Source organism: Myotis yumanensis, unplaced genomic scaffold (assembly GCF_028538775.1).
Source record: "Myotis yumanensis isolate MYYU_CA2020_CCGP unplaced genomic scaffold, mMyoYum1.0.hap1 SCAF_17, whole genome shotgun sequence".
NCBI lineage: Eukaryota > Metazoa > Chordata > Mammalia > Chiroptera > Vespertilionidae > Myotis > Myotis yumanensis.
This window is the reverse complement of record NW_027223768.1, coordinates 29636488-29658165: the sequence shown is the minus strand read 5'-3', so window position 1 is coordinate 29658165 and position 21678 is coordinate 29636488. Positions and strand designations below refer to the sequence as shown.

Here is a 21678-nt window from a genome sequence, read left to right as displayed (position 1 = left end):
TTTAGAGGCCATGTGACACAGACGTGAGCCTGGCTTCAGGAGAGACTCCGAGAGAGAGAGTGAAAGAGAGAGAGAGAGGGAGAGGGAGAGAGAGAGAGACTCTGAGGGGGGCGGGTATAGGGCGTGGATTGTCCACCTCCCTCCGACTAGAGAACACAGGGCAGAGGGGCCCTTTGGAACTGGTCTTGCACTTCTCTGAGAGGAAGGCGGGTCTTGGTTGTCAGGGTGGCGCAGGTAACTCCAGGGCTATGCCTGCCTGCTGGTCTTCATAACTAACATGTTAAATCTCAAGAGTAAACCATGTTAAAAAGGGGAACAGTCCCCTCTTGTACTGATCACCTACCACCCTCTACGTTCTGCAGGAAACACACGCAGAGGAGAAAAGGAGGGGCTTTAGTCTCAAACCCCAGAACAAAAATAAATATATCCCCAGGCCTGCTGGACTCCTCCGGAGAGAAAGTGTTGTTTGCTGAGAGAGGCCAGTTGCTTCCTCTGCTCCCTGCACCTGGGCCACACCCCAGACGCAGACCCCTCCGGCAGTGAGAGAGGCCGGCAGCTGGCCTGAGCAGAGCTGAGGGTTGAATGGGGCCGCCTTCAGATCAGGCCACACAGCTGCTGCCTGACCCAGTTGACCTCATCAGCTGCAAGAGCATCATGAGGAATCCCAAGAGCAAGCCAAAGGAAGCGAGGCCGAGGCCAAGCCTTCCTGTACCCCAGCCTGTGGAAGTACATCGCCCCCAGGGACCAACCCAGATGGCTTCCCATTCATTAGCCATTTGCCAGACACATCTTCAGACCCTGCTCCTGGCACCGTGCCCGAAGGAACAGCATTCCTGGGGGACACTGGTGGGTTCAGAGGGCCCCTAAAGGTCCAGACATCAGGCGTGTGTGCTATGGTACAGGGAGAAGGCCTAGAGTTTTTATCGAATGTTCAAAGGCAAGGGGAAGTTCTTTCTCAAAAAAGGGTTAAGAACCACTATGTTAGAGGTCAACAGTCACTACAGCCGCTCTGTTGAGGGTTTTCAAAATAACATCAATTAAATAACATCAATTCAAAAAAAATAGCTCTGTGGTTCTCCAAGCCTGGCTCAGTGCTAAGAGCTGGAGATGCAACAATGAACAAGGCCAGATGCCATCGGTGTGCCATTGAGGAACACAGATACAAATCAAACACACACACACACACACACACACACACACACACGTATCAAATTTCAAATCATGTCTTGCTATGAAGGAAAGAAACCTGGTTTTATGACAGATATAACAGTGGATGTTTAATTTTTATTTTTATATGTTCGTTTATTTTTGAATAGGTAATGCACTCATGTTAAAAAATTTTCAAAAGAATTATACAGTGACACCACCCACCCACCCTAGCCCCTAGCCACTCCCTGGGGGCCATGCATGTTCTCCAGGCTGGTGAGTGGCCTCTTGCTGTTAGGCCAGGGAGAGAAGAGCAAGCTTACTTGAGAATATGAAGCTTGAAATGAAATTTGAAGCATGCATGTGAGTTAACTAAGTGAAGGGGACTAGAAAGAAATGTGGAAAATACTCTAGACCAGGGGTGGGCAAACTTTTTGACTCGAGGGCCACAATGGGTTCTTAAACTGGACCGGAGGGCCGGAACAAAAGCATGGATGGAGTGTTTGTGTGAACTAATATAAATTCAAAGTAAACATCATTACATAAAAGGGTACGGTCTTTTTTTTTTAGTTTTATTCATTTCAAACGGGCCGGATTCGGTCCGCGTGCCGTAGTTTGCCCACGGCTGCTCTAGACAGAGGCACTAGCTTGTGCAAAGGCCCTGTGGCAAGAGACAGCATGATGTAATAGAAGAACTAAAAGAATACCTGTGGCTAGAATGCAGAAAGGAGGGAGGCAGAAGCCCAGAATGCTGGTGGGTGGGGAGGATGCACCCCTGTAGACTGCTCAGCATTAAGGTTTTTCCCCTGGAACCCACTGAACGTGGAGGGGAGATAACCAGCAATCACACTTGCATTTTGAAACTATCACCCTGGCTTTTGTATGGAGAAGGGATTGGCGGGGAAAGCAGTTAATGGGTTCAGGGGAGAAATGATGTGGGTTGGTGGTGGTGCTTTATCTACTTATAGCAGGTCCTCGAATAACAGCATCATTTTGTTATAATATTGATGAGATGCTGTAAGAACTTAACTCTTGTTTATATCAGTTGCTCTATGGTAAAGTTGGTTTTGTGATCCGTTGTTTTGTGGCAGTTCCGAGAAGCGTTCGATGACGTTATGTGAGGACTTAACTGTACACTGCAAGCAATGTGTTGGTGTGTGTGGTTCTTGATTCTGAAAAAAAAAAAAAAAGTCAACAAAACGTTTGTTTCAATTCTCTCAACTGAATGGAAGAGAATTCATAACAGGAGTTTGCTTAGAATGTAGTTAACACCTGGCTAGATGGTGTGCAAGCATGTGGCCAAACTGACAGTATAATTTAGCGTTCCTGTAAAAAGGAGGATGGGTAAAGGGCTGAATCTTCTAGAATCTCGCCGGAAGACACCTGGTCCAGGCTCCCACCTGCTCACCCTCTGCAGGAGCCCTCCAGTGGCAGGCGGTTGTCACTGTGGCCACAAGGTCATAGCAGAGTGACCACGTGGGCGATGCTCAGTACGTAGAACTGGTGCTGGAGATGTTTGGGTATATGCACACTCAGTTTTCCTTCTGTCCCCCTGACCCCCAGAATGGCTTATCCCGAGGAGCAAGGAGGTGTCCCCTGTGGTTTCCTCCGCCAGAATTCCGGCAACTCTGTTTCCTTGGACTTCGAGCCCCACACTGAGTACCGGTTTGTGGAGCAATTAGAAGAGCGATACAAATGTGCCTTCTGTCACTCGGTGCTTCACAACCCCCACCAGACGGGATGTGGGCACCGTTTCTGCCAGCACTGCATCCTAGCCCTGAGGTAAGTGAGCTCTAGATGCCAAGTGTGGCCTCTCAGCTGTCATTGTGGTTCTGGGATGGCTGTGGTTGGCCACAGAACCATCAATCTGAGGAGGGGCTCTCCTAGGCCCCTCCTGTGAGACCCTGAGGAGCCATCTTCGTTTTTCGCCACTCGCTGACTGATTCTCACTTTTCGTTAAAATCCAGACCACGCCTGCTTTGCATGTGAGGACAAACCTAGAAGCCCAGTCTGCGTTTCTCCCAGGGCCTGCAGACACCCTGGCCTTCCTTGCCTAAGGCAGTGGTGACTTCACGGAATCTCTCAGGCATGGGGGCTGTTCACTCCAGGGTGGCGGTAAAGCCTGGCTCATGCCCTGTTGAGGGAGCGGACCAGGAGAGACAGAGAAGCGGGCATTTAGGGCTTATCGAGGGGCAAGAAGGAAGTTGTGTCCTGCCCAGCTGAGAAAGGGGGTTATTACAGCACACGCCCATTCATTCATGGGCTCGTTCATTCAGTGCCCGTGTGTTCCAGGCACCTTGATAAACTAAGCTCCAGTATCCAGAGTTGGAGAGCTGAGGTCCAGTGTGGAACAGGACCCGGTCTCTGCCTTCTAGAACGTTCCAGTCCATTGAAGCAGACAGGCAGGCGGCGGTACAGTGTGATAAGCAAAGGACTGGAGAGGGCATTCAGCTCTGTCCGGGGGACTCACTATTTGATTTGCGTCCTGGGAATGAAGGGGAGTTTTTTTTTCAGACTGAAGAGGTGCTGGAATTGGGGCGCTGGGGGCCTTCTAGGAGAGGGAACAGCATGAGTCAAAACAGGCCTGGGCTGCTCCGGGGAACGTCAGGGGGCCGAGCATGGCCGAAGTGCTGAAGAGCTGTCAAGATCAACTCTTAATTCTGTCTCTATTTTTATTTTTCTCTCCAGAGAATTAAATGCAGTGCCGCTCTGCCCTGTGGATAAGGAGGTCATCAAATCTCATGAGGTAAGAAAACCACTGCTTTGGGTTAGCAAGTCTCTAGTTGATAGAGAAGCCAGTGTCCTGGTTGGGCATCGAGGTTGGAGCAGGAGAGCGGGAGGGGGCCTTCCCTGGGGTCCATATTCCTCTGCTGAGGGCTCAGGTTGGACCCCACTCCTGACGCTGTCTGAGAGGCTTGTTTGGGTCTTTATTGACTCCCCACGTTTCTTCTCCTGCTTCTTCCTTCCCTCCTTCCTATCCCGGCTCCAGCTTTCCTGAGTCACTTGGAGAAATGAAACATCCTGTTTCCTGGAATCCACTATCTCATCTGGTTAATCTCGAATACTTCCTTTGGTTATTACGTCTAACAGCAGCCTTATCGAGCTAGAATTCACATGTCTTAAAATCTTCTTGTAACGTGTCCATGTTTCTTGGGTATATACCTAGGGGTGGAATTACTGGGTCAGATGGTGACTATGTTTAACACTCTGAGGTGTTTTCCAAAACAGCTGCACCATTTTGCATTCCTGCCAGCAATGTCTGAGAGTTCTAACTTCTCCTGGTCCTTGCCAGGACTTGTTATTGTCCGACTTCTTTATTATGGCCTTCCTTGTGGGTATGAAGATATATCTTGTGGTTTTGATTTGCATTTCTCTAATGGTTAATGGTGTTGAACGTCTTTTCCTATGGTTTGCCATCTGTATATGTCCTTTGTAAAAATGCCCATTCAGTTCCCTTGCTCATTTTCTCAGTGGGTTATTTGTCTCTTATTGTTGAGTTCTAAGAGTTCTTCATATATTCTGGATACAAGCCTCTGATCAGATACATCACTTGCAAATATTTTTCTCCCATTTTGTGGGTCAACTTTTCACTTTCTTGATGGCTTCCTTTGAAGCACAAGTTTTGCATTTTGACGAAGCCTTCTTTGTATTTTGTTTGTTTGGTTGCGTGTTCTCTTAGTTGTATCTAAGCCATGGCCATGCTCAGTTTTCTTCCTTTATTTTTTTTTTAATTTGTTTTTATTGATTTTAGAGAGAGAGGAAGTGAGAGAGATAGAAACATCAATGAGAGAGAAACACACTTCCTACTGGGGATCAAGCCCACAACCTGAGCATGTGCCCTGACTGGAATTGAACTGGTGACCTCTTTGTTCATGGGTTAACGCTCAACCATTGAACCACACCATCTGGGCAGTTTTCTCCCCGACCTGAACACCTGTCTGATACACGTTCCTTCTCTATGCTCTTATGATGCCTTCTGAAAGGCCGAGCATAGGGCAGTGCTGTCCTTGTGCCTGCCTCAACACTGGGCCAGGGGGTGGCATATGGCAGCTTGGGATTTGTTGGGACAAATCCAGCCACTTGTTTTTGTATGGCCTGTGAGCTAATAACACTTTTTATATTTTTAAATCATTGGAAAAAATCAGAAGTGCACTAGGAACTCTGTACTTTTTAAAAATATATATTTTATTGATTTTTTACAGAGAGGAAGGGAGAGGGATAGAGAGTTAGAAACATCGATGGGAGAGAAACATCCATCAGCTGCCTCCTGCACACCTCCTACTGGGGATGTGCCCGCCACCAAGGTACATGCCCTTGACCGGAATTGAACCTGGGACCCTTCAGTCTGCAGGCCGACGCTCTATCCACTGAGCCAAACTGGTTAGGGCAGGAACTCTGTACTATTTTTGCAACTTATTGTGAGTCTTAAACTATTTCAAAATAAAAATTTTTAATAAAAGAAAGAATAATGTTATGGTCCTAGCCGGTTTTGCTCAGCGGATAGAGCATTGGCCTGCGGACTGAATGGCCCCAGGTTCGATTCCAGTCAAGGGTACATGCCTGAGTTGCGGGCTGTATCCCCAGTGATTCTCTCTCATCATTGATGTTTCTATCTCTCTCTCCCTCTCTGAAATCAATAAAAATATTTTTTAAAAAAGAATAATGTTATGCATCATGTGAAAATTATATTTCAGTGTTCATAAATAATGTTTTATTAGAACACAGCTGATGCCCCTTTATTTAAGTATTGTATATGGTGAAGTTGAATAGTTGCAACAGAGACCATTGAAGCGTGGCCCACCGAGCTGAAAATATTTACTTTCACCGTTTATGGAGAAAGTTTGCCAACCCCTGGTTTGTGCTGAAATAGCAAGGCAGCACCGCTTCAGTGACGCTACTTGATGACTAATACAAACCCACCTGCTGGGACAGGAAGCTGAAAGCATCACCCTCAGCCACAGCCCCACCTCCTGACCTTCAAGCATATGGGGTCAAATGCACCAGGAGCTTCTCCCAGCTGCAGCCTACTGCGCTGGACATTGATTACCTGCCTTGCATGTTCAGCGGCCTGTCAGACGTATGTATCTGAGACAGCTTTTCCTTTTATGATGCTGAATCTGCTATTTCCATTCCAACCACTGTCTGGAAGTTTCCACCCGCCTTCTGAGATGAACCTGAAGACCGTGTTAATAATAATTCTTGCTGCTCTAAAGCTTTGGTATGAGACCTATCATGTTTATCTTTTAGGTGTTTAAAGACAATTGCTGCAAAAGGGAAGTCCTCAATTTATATGTATATTGCAAAAATGCTCCTGGGTGTAATGCCAAGATTATTCTGGGACGATACCAGGTTGGTATTACAAACAACATTTGCCTTCGCCAATTTCCAGTGACGTCCATTGAACACCTTTTTTTGGTGATAGTTACTGGGCTAAGCATGGGGGTGGGGGTGGGCTTTGGGCTGCCCTCAGAGAATTCCTACCTAGAAATTCTGCCCCACAGCATGCAAAGGGCTAAGATGTGAGTGAAGAGGTTTGTTCTACCTGGAAGGCATGGAGGACGTGCTACCTGAACTAGGCCTTACATTGTGGGTTAGGGGCATTGATCCAAAAGTGAAGATGTGAGATATGCTGGGCAAAAGGAACGCTTAAGCAAGGACATATCCTTTGGGGGGAACAGTGAAGGATTTGGTGTCCCCAGGGTGGTAGCCAGGGTATGAGTGCCCAGAGGCATTTGTAGATGCCAGAGTGGTTGCTTCCCAGCAGCTGTGGGCCCTGGCCTCTTAGAATTTATGATCTAAGGCAGAAAACAGATCAGAACAGAGATAGGATGGAATTTAAAGGTGAAGCATTGTTAGGAGATGCAAACAAAAGGTCTAGGGCAGTGGCCGGCAAACTGCGGCTCGGCAAACCGGGGCTCACCAGCCACATGCGGCTCTTTGGCTCCTTGAGTGTGGCTTTTCCACAAAATACCGGCTCTTCCACAAAATACCGACTTCTGCCCTAACCGGTTTGGCTCAGTGGATAGAGCGTCGGCCTGCGGACTGAAGGGTCCAGGTTTGATTCCGGTCAAGGGCATGTACCTTGGTTGTGGGCACATCCCCAGTAGGAGGTGTGCAGGAGGCAGCTGATGGATGTTTCTCTCTCATTGATGTTTCTAACTCTCTATCCCTCTCCCCTCCTTTCTGTAAAAAATCAATAAAATATATTTAATAAAAAATAAAATAAAAAATACCGACTTCTGTGCATGGGCCACAAAGTTTCAATCGCACTGTACGTGCGTGCCCGCACGTGGTATTTTGTGGAAGAGCCACACTTCCTATGGAATGAAACTGCTATCCGGCTCTTCCATCCAGCGGGAGGGAAGCTTGTGAAATGCAGGCTGGGAATGTGGCTCCGCCATGGCAGGCCCCTAGCAGGTTTGATCACATGACGAATGAATAAGGCTCAGGCATCCCAAGCTTCCAGGGAATGCTCGGGGGCTGCTGAGAGTTTCCACTCCCGCCCACACATTTTGGAATATGTTTCAGGTGATTTTTTTTTCTCCGTCAGTCCTCCAGACCCCGCAGGCACTGAGCTTATAAATGTGCAAATGATTTCCTTGTTAGCCCAGGGAGTTCTTTGGAGGCTCACGGAACTTGGTTGTGTTTTTCCCATGACAGCCCCTGGCCACTGGTTCCGATAGTCAGATAGTCAGGTCCCCAAGCGGGGCCTCTTTCCAACTGTGGGTTGTCGCTAAGCCTGAAAGGGAAACGAGGCTCAAATGGACCAGGGATCAGCTTTAGCGACCAGATCATCAGCTTCTAGAGAACAGTGGCTGGTTTCTTTTCACCTCTTTCTTTCGTATTTCCCCTCATTCACTGTTCTCCCCACCTTGTGTGACGGGGGAGGGGGGAGGGGGAGCTCACAGATAGCAGAGTCTTGATGAATGCTGACTGTTTTGATACGTTGAGGGTAACGTCAGTGAATTTTGGACAAGATGTGGATTTCAGTTGTCATCACCATTTGTTTCTTACTAGCAGAGGCAGAGGAAAAAAGGTGTATTTATTGATCTCCCCTAGATAAACTCTCTGCTCTTTTTTCCTTCAGAGAAGGAGTCAGCACACTGTTTCTGCCGAGAGCCAGACAGTAAATATTTCAGGCTTTGCAGGCTCTGTCGCAACTGCTCAACTTTCCCATTTTAGAGGATAGATCATCTGAGAACAAATAGATAGGCATGTGGCTATTCTCCAATAAAACTTTATTTACAAACACAAGTGGCAGGCCAGGTTGGCCCCAGGCCCGTAGCTTTCCGACCCTGTTTTAAAGGATTTTTCAGGCAGACAACCTTCTTAGGATTTTGATAACTTGTCAGAATGACAGTAACTTACAGTCATTCAAAGGTCCTATTAAAATATGCCTGTTTTCATAAATCTCTAATGTGAAGACAACTGGAATGAACACTGTTAATGTCATTAGTCTCCTATATTCCAGTTGAAAACGTTTCCTGACCTTGTAAGACTGGCCATTCCCAGCTCCTCCTTGGCCTGTGGATCCTATATGTCCTCTACCTCCTTTTCTTGACCACTTCTGGACCAGCTTCCTCTCCCTCCCTTTTCTTCCTTTAATCCCTTCTTTTCTTCCCCTTTCCCCCCTCTGTCCTGGCTTTTACCATCTGCAAATAGTGCCTGGTGCTAGGGGTGGGGGTAAAAAGTGCACAAAAGAAATAAAAACTATTCTTGAGGTCTGGTCAATTCATTGGCAAGCCTTAAGGAAATATTCAAGAACTAACCTGAGAATATGAGCACGTTCCTAGGTAATCTAAACTAAAACTCGTTATTGCTCCTTCTTCCCCCACCTTCGCCCCTCCTCCTAATTCCCACCTCGCAAGGCTGGCTTTCAGAGCCTGGGCCCAAGCAGCCCTCTGTTCAGCACTCAGAGCCTGCAGGCACAGCTGTCCTTCCCCCCAGCGCCCCCTAGCGCTCCCACTAGGCCTTTCAGCGCCTCCCTTCCCACCGCCCTGTTATGTGTTTGTCGCAGGAACACCTTCAACAGTGCTTATTTCAAGCTGTGCAGTGTTCCAATGAGAGCTGTCGGCAGGCAGTCCTTCGGAAAGATCTGAAAGAGCACTTGAGCGCAGACTGCCAATTTCGAGAGGAAAAATGCCTCTATTGCAAAAAGGAGGTGGTAGTCATCAATCTACAGGTAAAAAAAAAAAAAATTCCTCACCTTTAGGGGGTAAATTCTGCTTGAGTGATCACCGGGAATCAGATGGGCTACCAGAAGCCCACCTTTCTGGATTTATTTTTGTACAGAAATACTAGGTCTAAAGAATAACTTTATGTGAGAGAAGTTGTGTAGGAAACAAAAGCCCTCTTGGTGATAGGACTGTACTCGTTTATCATGGGCAAAAATATTGTTTGAACACCTGCTGAGGATGAGTGTGCAAGGAGGGACGCTAGAGATGGGTCCCAAGGAGGTGGCGGTACTGTCTGTCCTCAGGATGCTGTGGTCTGACCGGGGAGGTTGGCTGTGGGCATAAAACAAGATCATGGGTACCTTTCACCTGTGCCAGAGGAGCCGCGCTGATGACTCCCACAGCCTGCTCTCTGGTGTCCTGTGCCCTCCGACTTTCTTTCGGAATAACTGGGAAATTTAATGGAACTGAATTCCTTTATACCAGTGGTTCTCAACCTTCTGGCCCTTTAAATACAGTTCCTCATGTTGTGACCCAACCATAAAATTATTTTCGTTGCTCCTTCATAACTGTAATGTTGCTACTGTTATGAATCATCATGTAAATATCTGATATGCAGGATGGTCTTAGGCAACCCCTGTGAAAGGTTCGTTCGACCGCCAAAGGGGTCGCGACCCACAGGTTGAGAACCGCTGCTTTATAACAAGAAAGCGGCCGTCTATAAGCAATCCTTTCTGGAAGTAGGCCATACCTTCCTGATGGTGAGCCACATACATAGATTCCCAAAGAGACATGTGTATAAACACTCTGAGGGCATAAAAGGGAACCCTTGAAAGCGAAGGTGGCTTTGTCTCATCACTCTTCTTCTGTTTCAGAATCATGAAGAAAGCGTGTGCCCCGAGTACCCAGTACCTTGTCCCAACAAGTGTGTGCAGATGATTCCCAGAGCTGAGGTAATTGTAAATAATTCTCTCAGTAGATTTCATGTAAGATAAAGTTTTAGCAGTCAGGATGGGGTGTGTCTGACAAAATCGCCTACGCGAAGGCCCCAGGCTTAAACGACACCCATGATAACCATGTCTCTGTCTTCCCCTCCCATTTCCCGAGAATTCTCCTCCGTTTTCACCATAGCGCTCCCTCCACCAAGCAAGCCTCAGCATCGCCTTTTCCTGCTCCTGTTCCCGCCCTTCTTCCCAAGTCTCCCTTGGCTCCCTGCTTGCTGCAGTTGCACCAGACAGTTGGAGAATGGCCGGTGAATTTCTGTAACGTGAGGCTGTCCCTTTCGTAGGTGGATAAACACCTGGCTGTGTGTCCTGAAGCGGAACAAGACTGTCCTTTCAAGCACTATGGCTGTCCTGTAAAGGTATGGAGCGCCTCTCTGTTTCTGCCTCTACATTCTGCTGTGTAATTCATTGGGTGAGTTCCTTGTACTCTTCGGTTCCGTCCAGGATGCAAAAGGACATTCACTTATGAGAACTTTAAGACTGGGAATTGTATTTGTCATGGTTCTCCAGAGACCTAGAACCAACAGGAGATATGTAATATATACTTAAATATGTATAATATATATTTATATACTATATATGTAAATATATATTTGTATATATATTTATATTTGTGTGTATATATTTGTCTTTGCTATAAGGGGTAGGGTTTACCTTTACCTTTCCAGTACATGAAATACAGAATTGCTTTCCAGCTCTGAAAGAAATCGTCTTTATAGTTAGGCCCAAACTTCCAATTGGGTTGTATTCTAGAATTTACATCAGTACCAAAGCTGGGGAAGGGATTTATTCTCCAGCCAAGGGGCCAACCCTAAACAGAAGGGAAATCGATGACAAATGTTTGCTTCGAATTCATGGATCACCCAGAATCCCTAAGATTTGCTTTCATTGGTAATAGAGGCACTTTGCAATGATTGTGAGGGCAATAAATTTGCTTGGGCTGGAATTATAATTAGGTTGCATACCTTCAGCCTGTGATAGATAGCAGGATGGTGATAGAAGAATGGAAATGTGCTTAGCAGGAGGGAGAACTAACCTAGCTTAGAACTGGTCGGGAGCTAGTTCAACTAGAAGATAGGTTTTCTATGGGAAGAGTTGAAAGGTGATAATAATTACACTTAGCCCACAGTCATATGGAGGGTGGGGCAAAAGTAGGTTTACAGTTGTTCGTATGGCAAAGAATACAATAATTAATAAATAAGAATATAAGAATAGCAGCTCTCTCTATGGAGCACACTTACGCCTTCCCCACCTCCTTTCCCCCAAGTACATTTTCCTGACCTCTCTCTTTCTACTAAGCTCAAAGGGCCCTTCTTTTGTCTCTGTCTCTTGTTTCCTGAGCCCATTTCTTCTACCTCTGTGGCTTTCTAAATAAATTCTTCCTTATAGTTTGAGTCTTGGCTCTGAATTCTTCCTTGGCCAGAATTCAAGGACTGAAGTTGCTGAACCAAGGTCCCGTCATTGGTAACATTCTGGTGCCATTTTCACCACCAACATGATGGTGCCGTAACTCAGATACCCTTACCAATACACGGATTGTCTTATTATGGTGTAGTGCGGCGGGATTCCAGAGGATCCCATCCAGGGCCACCTTGCAGACCTGGACTGTTCTAGGTACAAACAGGGGCCTGTTGTGCCCCATTGCCTCCTCGCTTTGCAATGGTGGACTTGAGTGAGTTTTCTTTGGAAATCCAGACTTCCCTGTTTTAAGGTTAGAGGCTGGCTGACTTTCTTTGAGCTGTTTTGTGAAATCCTCAAGGTGGAGCTAAAGGTTAAGGGTTGAGAGAACTTAGGCTAAAGAAAAGGGTCAGTATAATGATGAGGGGCGGGGTGGCTGGTTTTTCAATTGGAATTGCTTTCTGAAGGTCTGAACAAAACCTTTGCTGGGTAAATGAGAACCTGAACTTATTTGGCTCCAAAGATAAGAGGCACATCCTTCTCCAGCTCTAATCTTGGGTATTCTTAGGCAACTAAGAATCTCTGTAGAGGTATCAGAGGTATCCCTCACGATGTACAGGAGCCCCATAGGGAAGTCCAATTCAACTGTAATTAAATAACTAACTCCTGCCCTAGCCAGTTTGACTCAGTGGATAGAGCGTCAGCCTGGGCACTGAAGGGTCCCCAAGCTCAATTCCAGTCAAGGGCACGTACCTCAGTTGCAGGCTTGATCCCGGCCTTAATCAGGGGCGTGCAGGAGGCAACCAATTGATGTCTCTCACATTGATGTTTCTCTCTGTGTGTTTCTCCCTCTCCCTTCCACCCTCTCTAAAAATCAATGGAAGAATATCCCTGAGTGAGGATTAAGAACAAAAGTTAATAATTGACTCATGTGGGGATGTGCACGTAAAGGTTGGTCGCCTAGCGCTCTCAGTCCTCATGGCTGTATTAGGCAGCCGGGGAGAGAAACGAAACAGATAAGAGAGTTTGAGATGACTCAGAAAGTGACATCCCCTTGGAGCTGACCCACAAGCAGCACACAAACTTCAACCCCCTACACAATATCCCTAGAAATTTTGTTTAGACTCTACAAATCTCAAAATAAAATTAACATGAGAAATTATGCCCCTAAGGGTGGAAACTCCCAGCCTCAGCTCCCATTAATACTCCTGCGGATATACAATAAATAGGAAGCCTTTAGCAATCGTGATCGCTAAAACTTTATCTTACATAATACAAGCATAAACTCAGTGTTTCTCGTACTCACAACTGTAAACCTACTTTGCCCCACCCTTTATTCTCAGGGCAAGGAAGGAAATCAGCATTGAGAGTTTTGATAGCGGCCTGATTCTCTGCCCCTGTAAGTTTAAAATTGTCTCATGGGTACTGTAGAATCTTAACGCTGGAAAGGGGACTGGAGGGCCATTTCCCCTGCAACCCACCTTGAGACAAGTAAGCAACGTCGTCGAAGTTCTGTCCCTCCTCGTCTGGGGACACTTTCCACAACCTGCCTTATTTTTCTCTTCATGTTGAAGGGTAAACCGTGGAACCTGAAGCAGCATGAGCACTCGGCCTTACGGGACCACATGCTTCTCATTTTAGAAAAGAACTTCCAATTAGAAGAACAGGTAAATGAATATTCAAGGGTTCAACTATGAAAGGCGGGCAGCAGAATTGCTGGGATTTGCAATTCTTGGTGTTCTTATATTCTGGTTCAGTGTAAGTCGACCGGAGGTAGGTCTTTTTCTATGAAGTGGCCAGACAGAGTCATAGGATGGTAGAACATGAGAAGTGGAAGATGCCTTTGAGATCCTCATTCAAGAGAGGAAGTAACTCAAAGTTTGATGTGTTTGTAACTTGTGTCAGGATTCGATCTCAAACCCATGTCCCATAGTCCTGTCTGCAGCCTCTCCACACACCTTTTAGTTAATGATACCTGGCACCTAGGAGGTGTCTGATGTTTTAAATGAAGCCTATATTACTGTGAAATAGCAATTGACAATCTCTTCTAGGCACTATGGGTTTATATATTTTGTAGTAAGTCCTAACTCCTCCCTTTGAGAAGCTTTGCAACCTGATAAATGCCCACGTACATATTTAGTTCACTGAGTTGCGATTATCAAGTGAAAGTATGTGTGCAGATGATGATTTTATTGAGTAATTATTGTAAGAGTTGTAAGAGTTAATTATCTTATTAGCACATCTCAGAGGATCAGACTTGACAAGCTCACATAGGGAAGAACACCATCTATTGCAGACAGGGAGCTGGATTTTCTCTTATCAATTATTTTATGATGTCTGAGTTCAGATTAAAGTAGGTGTGTGAGTTCTAGGGTCAGATCCCGGAGAAAATTAGAAAGACTGATCAAACTGTAACTTTGGTAGAAACCATGCTGCCTATAGCCATTCCCAAGTTCTTCCTGTATCATTGCCTCATTCATCCATCCATTCATTTAACAAACACCTCCCACAAGTCAGATACAGTGTTAGCTGCTAAGAACACTGAGTTGAGGAAGAACTCACAGAAATGTAGACAGGCAAGTTGCCGAGCCTCACAGGACATGCTGTGGGGGTGCCCTGTGTCTGGGTTCAGAGGCTGCCTCAGTATACTCCAGGGGCGTTGGGAAAGGACATCAGAGTTACATCTCGAAGGAAGAGAAGGTCTGTCGGTTAAAATGTTGTGGAAAGAGGACATCCCAGAAGGGAAAGATTGTGCCAACACGGGGAGGCATGAGAGAGGCTGATGGTTCAAGGAAATGTGCTTTTGGGGTGGAAGGATACCCGAGTGAGAGACAGGGAATGGCCGGAAGTCTGGTCTGTTGGATCCAGATTGCAGTGGCCTTCCACGTGAGCCAAGACATGTTTGAACTGATGCATTCAGTTATTTTTTCACTCATTAATATTCTGCTAATACTAGAAAGGATCTGAGCGCCAAAAATGTGAACTATGTTTGTCAGTAATAGGGAACTAATGGAGGCTTTTACATTGGAAAAATGTAATACTTGGCCAGCTAATTGTTTGTTTGGATTTAAAAAGTAAGACAGCTGGCAGTTGCATGGAGGATAGACAGAGGGAGAGAAGAGAAGAGAATGAGGACAGCGGGATCAGGCAGAAGGGGTTGCAATAAACTAGACAGTGTAGCAGTAGAGCCAGAAATTGATGAGCAAGAGCTCTGTGCCAGAATGCCTGGGTTCCAGGACTGGTTCCCCACTAGTCCCATGAGTTTGAGGATGCTACTTAACCTCTCTCTTCCCCAATTTCCTCATTTGTAAAATGGGGTTGTGGTGAGGGTTAAGAGGTAATGTATTTAAGCTCTTAGCACAGCATTTCAATGTTAGGTGGAGACAAGATGCTGGAAGAGGTGAGGTGATGGGGAAGGATTGATCAAGGCTGTGTCAGTGGGGATAGGAAGAGGGTATTGGGAAACATTCAGAGATTGGGTTGGGATCCTGCAAGCTTAGAAGGCAAGGAACATGGTAGTGGTCAGGAGCAGGTTAGATGTGAGGGTGGGGAGACTCCTGAGTTTGCTCTTGTTCAGGGAGATAAGCCTGGTGCATAGGTGGAAGTCAGCTCTCTGGATCTTAGTAGATTCTGGGTCAGAGATCAGATGGTTGTTGTAAGGTATTTGTGCATTCATTCATAATGCCTTCTGTGTGCCAGGCACTTTGTGAGTCTTTGGGGATAAAAAAATGAGATGTAGCACCAACAATTTAATGAAGAAAAAAAAACCTAAATAACAACAGCAATAACAACAAAAAGCAGTAAGAGTAATGAAGGTAAGTTATACACTAGATTATGGTCAGGGTGTCATGGAACTTGTGAGGTGGCCTGGGTAGGTGGTCCTAGTAAGGAAATGTAGTTCTGAGAGGATATGCTCTTAAGTGGAGGCTGAGAAAGCAGTACTTTCTAGATAGAGGAGGAAGTGTCTGAGAGACCAAGGCTTGATGGGAAATAGAAGTTGTGTAGTGTCACTGTGCAGGGCGCATGTGAAATGTGAATGGGCATGAGGCTGAAAAGGCAGCCAGGGAAGACTGTAGGGCCCTGGATGGCCTGTAAAAGGCCACTAGAGATAGGTAAGTGGGGGTGACAAGACCGGATCTGTCTCTTCATATTATTGTGGACACCATATGGACTATGCGTTGGAGAAAAAGATTAAAGACAAGAAGCATTCATTCACTCATTCAACAAATATTTATCAGGCACCTACTGATGCCAGGCCTGTTGCTGGGGTTACAGTGGCCATGGGATCCATGCCAGTCCCGGCTCCCATAGACACCCTTTTGGCGCATGTGTGAGGGAGATTGTAGGACCAATTAGGCCGCCATTGTAACAGTCCTGTGGGAAGTTATCAAGGCTGAAACAAGTTGAGATGAAATGAGAAATGGATGTTTTGTTTGTTTTGTTGTGTGTTAGGAATTTAAGTTGGCAAGTATTGCTGAATGAATGGATATGAGAGTGAGAGAAGAGTTGTCTAGGTCACTCTTAGATTTTTGGTTATTTCTTTCAAATAGATTATGAATTCTGAGAGAGTAGTGCATTTTGCCTACCACTGGCTAGCTCTGTGCTGGGCAGATTACTTAAACTCTCTGTTCCTCTGTTTTGTCGTCTGTAAATGAGTGAATGAAGAGAACCAGTTCAGTAATTCAGCCAGGTGATGTCACTATCACTAGATGAACCATCATAGCGGGTTAGGCATAGAAAAAGCTGATGAGGAATCTGTGGATCAGGTCTTTTTCAAATCTCCTGCAAATATTTTCCTAGAATTATATAGGACTCTACCTGTAAATATTTTCCTAGAAATATATACATACACACACACACACACACAGATATATATATAGTTTTCCTCAAAACACTTTCTTACCTGCAATATTTTCCTAGAAGTATATTTAATATGTATGCCTGCATTTAAATGACCTCATTCACATTCCTGTTACTAGATTTCTGACTTGTATAAGAGCCTAGAACGGAAAGAAAGTAAAATCCAGCAGCTAGCAGAAACTGTAAAGAAATTCGAAAAGGAGTTCAAGCAGTTCACACAGCTGTTTGGCAAAAATGGAAACTTCCTCTCAAACATCCAGGTGAGAAATGACCTTGCTACTCATAGCCAAGATTTAGACTTCAATTAATTGGCAGTGAGGGTTTCTCTATCAGTTTTTTTGTTGTTAATCCTCACCCAAGGATATTTTTCCCATTGATTTTTAGAGAGAGTGGAAGAGAGGGAGGGAGGAGGGAAAGAAAGAGAGAGAGAAAGAAACTTTGATGTGAGAGAGACACATCGATTGGTTGCCTCCCGCACACGTCCTGACTGGGACCAGAGATCAAACCTGCAACCCAGGTATGTGTCCTTGACCGAAAGTCGAACCTGCGACCCTTTGGTCCGCAGGCCGATTCTCTAACCACTGTGCATGCCAGTCAGGCCTCCCCCTTTGTTCTTTTCAAACCAGTTGAGAATAAGCTGCATATATTGTGGCATTTTACCCCTCATACGTTAGTATGTATTTTGTAAGAATAAAGATCTTTTACAGAACCCCAGTACATTTAGCAACATCAGTAAATTTAACATTAATTCTTTTATGTCATTTATGGCATTTAGGATTTTAATTAGTGTTGGGCCAATATTAGTCACTTGGTTCATTGAGAACATCTATAGTTCTGCATTTTATAGTCAACAAAGTGAAACTATTAATTCTCTTGGGTAGAAAATGCTTTAAATACCACTCAGATATAGCAAAATTATTTGTAAATCATGAATGTGAAATAACCATAAACAAATTCCTAATGAATAATGTCTTTATTGTGATTATAAAATAATAACATTTATAGTGAAAAAGACATGTGGTATGGGCAATAGTTTTGAAATTTGGATCCAAGAAGATGCAGGCCATATAGTTTGCATACTTTGTCAGCACACTGTGTGTGTGTGTGTAGAGAAAAGGAAATGCATTATATGTTACCATTTAAATTCTTTTTCTAACACAGTGAGAAGTCAGAATTCAAGCATTGGGGAGGGGAACTATAGTTTTAGTTGTATTTAACCTCTTCCGTTTAAAGAGAGCAATCGGAAGGCCAGGCCTCATCTCAGGGCACTTGTGTACACACCTATAGTGCTCAGGCCAAAACAGGTGGCTGACTTCCAGCTCCTTCGCTGCCTTCTCGCAGAACAGAAGTGAATCCAGAGGGTAGCTTCTAAGAAGGCAGTGATAGGTAAGAGAAGAGACAACATGAGACCAGAGAGCTAAAGAGAGGTTAGATAACTAAGTGGAGAGAAATTGAGAGAGGAGTAAAAATCAGGTGAGAAATTTAAAGATTTGGAACAGGAGCTGGGGTAGAGAGGAGGAGGACGAGGAAGATATAGGTGGTTAATCTCTCTGCATCCTCATTGAATTTTCTGTTTGGACTATGTAGTTTTCATTTCATTAATTGATTAATATGAAATGTTTGAATTGAAAATTGCATCTTGATGAATTACTAAGCTATCAATTGACTAAGATATTAATGTCCATTTTGTACTGAAAGGTTCTTGCCAGTCACATTGACAAGTCGGCTTGGCTAGAAGCTCAGGTGCGTCAATTATTACAGATGGCAAACCAGCAACAAAATAAATTCGATCTGAGGCCTTTGGTGGAAGCAATTGATACAGTGAAAGAGAAAATTACCCTGCTAGAAAGCAATGATCAAAGATTAGGTATGTCTAATATTTTATACTTCCCTTTTGATGACTCTCTTGTCTGCATGTGTTCATGAAACAAGCAAACACCTGGCCAAACAGAGTCACAGTTGTCCCAGATAAACTGGTTGAATCTGGTATTTGCGAAACAGAGCAGCATGATATTCTGGCTACTCAGGCAAAAATCATGAAGAGCCAAAATGGGGGCCGAAAGAGGCAAAGGGTAGAAAAAGGCCAGGAAATGCCAGGAACAAGGGAATGATGGCTTTTAATTGAGAGTGGAAAGTAATGAGAAAGCTAAGAAAAACATGTGGTCGGAACACTGTTTAAAGTGGAAGCATACCTTGGAGATACTGCGGGTTTGATTCCAGACCACTGCAATAAAGCAGGTATCGCAATGAAGTGAGCCACAGATGTTCTGGTTTCCCAGTACATATAAAAGTTACATTTACACTATACTGTAGTCTATTGAGTGTGCAATAGAGTTGTCTGAAAAAAAAAATAACGTACACGCCTTAATTAAATAACACTTTATCACCAAGAAATGCTGTCATCTGAGGCTTCCGTGAGTCGTCATCGTTTTGCTGGGTGAAGGCTCTTCCCCTAGTAACATCAAAGATCGCTGATCACAGGTCACCATCACAAATGTAATGAAAACATTGGATATATTGCCAGAATTCCCAAAATGTGACACAGAGATAGGAAGTGAGCAAATGCTGCTGAGAAATTGGTGCCGTGCTGATAGACTTGCTCGAGGCAGCGTTGTACAGAGAAACATAAGAGGGTTTGGTTGTTTAAAAGCATCCCGGTTTGAAAACGGGGGGGCTCACAGGCTCACACACGTTAGTTGAATGCTGAGTGTCTTCTCTACACGCGGGTGAGTTTCAGGTCAAGAGGATACAAGCAAGTTTGCTTGGCGCCACTCTTGCCAAGACATGAGATTCACGGAGTTGCTATTAGTAATACAAGTGGTCCACTGGCGGACATCGAATTCACTTCATCTTTAGGATGTCAGAATTTTATCGGCTCTTTTCAGATAGAAAAATTCCACTTTGGGCAAATTCTAAAAACAACTCAGGCCTACAGCATCTGTTTGTTTGTTTTTCTTTGCAGTTGTTCTGGAAGGGGAGACGAACAAGCACGACGCCCACATTAATATTCACAAAGCACAGCTGAATAAAAATGAAGAGCGATTCAAACTGCTGGAAGGCGCCTGCTACAATGGAAAGCTCATCTGGAAGGTGACTGACTATGCGATGAAGAAGAGGGAGGCGCTGGACGGGCACACGGTGTCCATCTTCAGCCAGCCCTTCTACACCAGCCGGTGTGGCTACCGCCTCTGCGCCAGAGCCTACCTGAATGGGGACGGGTCTGGGAAGGGGACGCACCTGTCGCTGTACTTTGTGGTGATGCGAGGGGAGTTTGACTCCCTGTTGCAGTGGCCGTTCCGGCAGAGGGTCACCCTGATGCTTTTGGACCAGAGTGGCAAAAAGAACCACATTATGGAGACCTTCAAGGCTGACCCCAATAGCAGCAGCTTTAAACGCCCCGACGGGGAGATGAACATTGCCTCCGGCTGTCCGCGCTTCGTGGCTCACTCCACTTTGGAGAATGCCAAGAACACCTACATTAAAGATGACACCGTCTTCTTGAAAGTGGCAGTGGATTTAACTGACCTGGAGGAGCTCTAGGCACTGTTTCTGGGGGGATACGAGGCGTTCTTGGGCCCAGGACCGTGGAGGAAATCTTTGTTTAGCGCGGTGACTGAATTTCAACTCAGTCCACATTTGTATTTGGCCTTTGCCCTTAGCGTTTGAAGTCAGTTTAAAACTTTCTAAGTGCTGTCTTCTTTTTACATTTAACTCTTTCCCAGTTTGAAAGTTAAAGTACTTAGGATATCCTCTTATTTATATTTTTTTAATCTCTTGAAAGTTTATTGAAAGCAAGGTCTGGGACATCTCTTTTTTGCTGGTGCTTAGCATGGGGTGTGAGGGTAGGCACTCTATGTTAAATGTCAGTGAGGACACAGGTGTAGAATTCCCAGTTGAAAATGCTTGGTATTTGGTCTGCTGGTTCTAGACTTGACCATATGCCTACAAAAGCCGTCTTCTAAGGTGGACTGTTCCAGATCAGTAGATGGATGGTGTAATTACAAGACAGTATGTCCAGTTGGAACAGACATTTTTGAGTCAGATCCTGAATTACTACACCTCTACATATTTTCATGAAAGTCACCAGTAGTCAGCAGACACAATTTTTGAAGGCTGCATAAGTGGTGACAAGAGTAGGCATCTTCATTCTCCCTGCTGAAATAAAGAAGAAAGTACCACATGGCATATAAAAAAGGAGATATAAACATCCAACTAACGTCCAGATTTTGTTAGGGTCAACCATATGGAAAACTGTTTTTATAGATCAAAAACAAATATTAAGAGTTTAATAAGGTTCAACTTAATGTATCTATGTGTATGTATATGTATACAAATAACTTAAAAGTATTTGGGTAATAACAGTAAATTAATGTGAGGATGGGCAGAATTTAGTATATGATGGAGAAAATGTCATAAATGAATGAGGAATTTAAAACCTAGGGAAGACATCATTACAATTTCCCATGGGTGTCAGAAGCACTACCATCCAAAACTGATTGCTAAAAACAGTTCTCCCATTCTTCTTGAGAAAATTTTTATTTCATAGATTGGTATGGAAATGGGTATTTATATAAACTTGTGACTGTTCTTGTTGCAATCCTAAGTATTCTGTGAAGAACAGAAGTGATTATGTTCTTATCATTTTTCTGTATGGGTCTGAAGGTGTATATTCAAGTCAAGGTTGAGTCCTACTGACTCTTGATAGACCTGAGGTTAACAAAAAAATACCCAGTTTGCCTGAGCCCTAATTCGTTCTCATGCAACTGAGTAGATGATGTGAAAAACATTTTAAAGTGAATTTATTAAAATACTAGTTTTGTGTTTTATCCAACTTCTCCACATAAAAAGTATAAGTGATGGCATGTTTTGCTTACCAATTCGTAATCCCTTCATCATTGAAACTGATCACAAAGTGAGGTATTCTAGAGTAAAAAGCCCTCCTTTCCTACAAAATAAGAGTTATAATTTTTGTTTTAAAGAGGCAGATCCATGTAAAATATTTTTTCCTCTTTTACAATATGAAATCATTTTAATCTATGTCAATAAGATTCCAATTTTATTTACATTTTTATTTTATAACAATTTCTGGTGAAGAA

At 44.5% G+C, this 21678-nt stretch overlaps 1 protein-coding gene across 4 annotated transcripts in view; it reads left to right on the top strand.

Annotated features, from left to right (window-relative positions):
• Window positions 1–21408, top strand: part of TRAF5 (TNF receptor associated factor 5) — a 46242-nt gene extending 24834 nt beyond the window's left edge. For 2 of the 4 annotated variants that reach the window (XM_070396633.1, XM_070396632.1), the window contains 10 exons: window positions 2710–2928; window positions 3835–3892; window positions 6394–6495; window positions 9164–9328; window positions 10196–10273; window positions 10609–10683; window positions 13297–13389; window positions 16702–16842; window positions 18281–18449; window positions 19545–21408. In XM_070396633.1, the coding sequence (XP_070252734.1) occupies window positions 2711–2928; window positions 3835–3892; window positions 6394–6495; window positions 9164–9328; window positions 10196–10273; window positions 10609–10683; window positions 13297–13389; window positions 16702–16842; window positions 18281–18449; window positions 19545–20122 (1677 nt within the window). In that variant the 5' untranslated portion in view covers window position 2710 and the 3' untranslated portion in view covers window positions 20123–21408. Of the gene's footprint in view, window positions 1–2709; window positions 2929–3834; window positions 3893–5564; window positions 6224–6393; window positions 6496–9163; window positions 9329–10195; window positions 10274–10608; window positions 10684–13296; window positions 13390–16701; window positions 16843–18280; window positions 18450–19544 lie in introns of those variants that run through there. The other 2 variants (XM_070396634.1, XM_070396635.1) reach the window with 2 other exon arrangements.
• The last annotated feature ends 270 nt before the right edge of the window (window positions 21409–21678 follow it).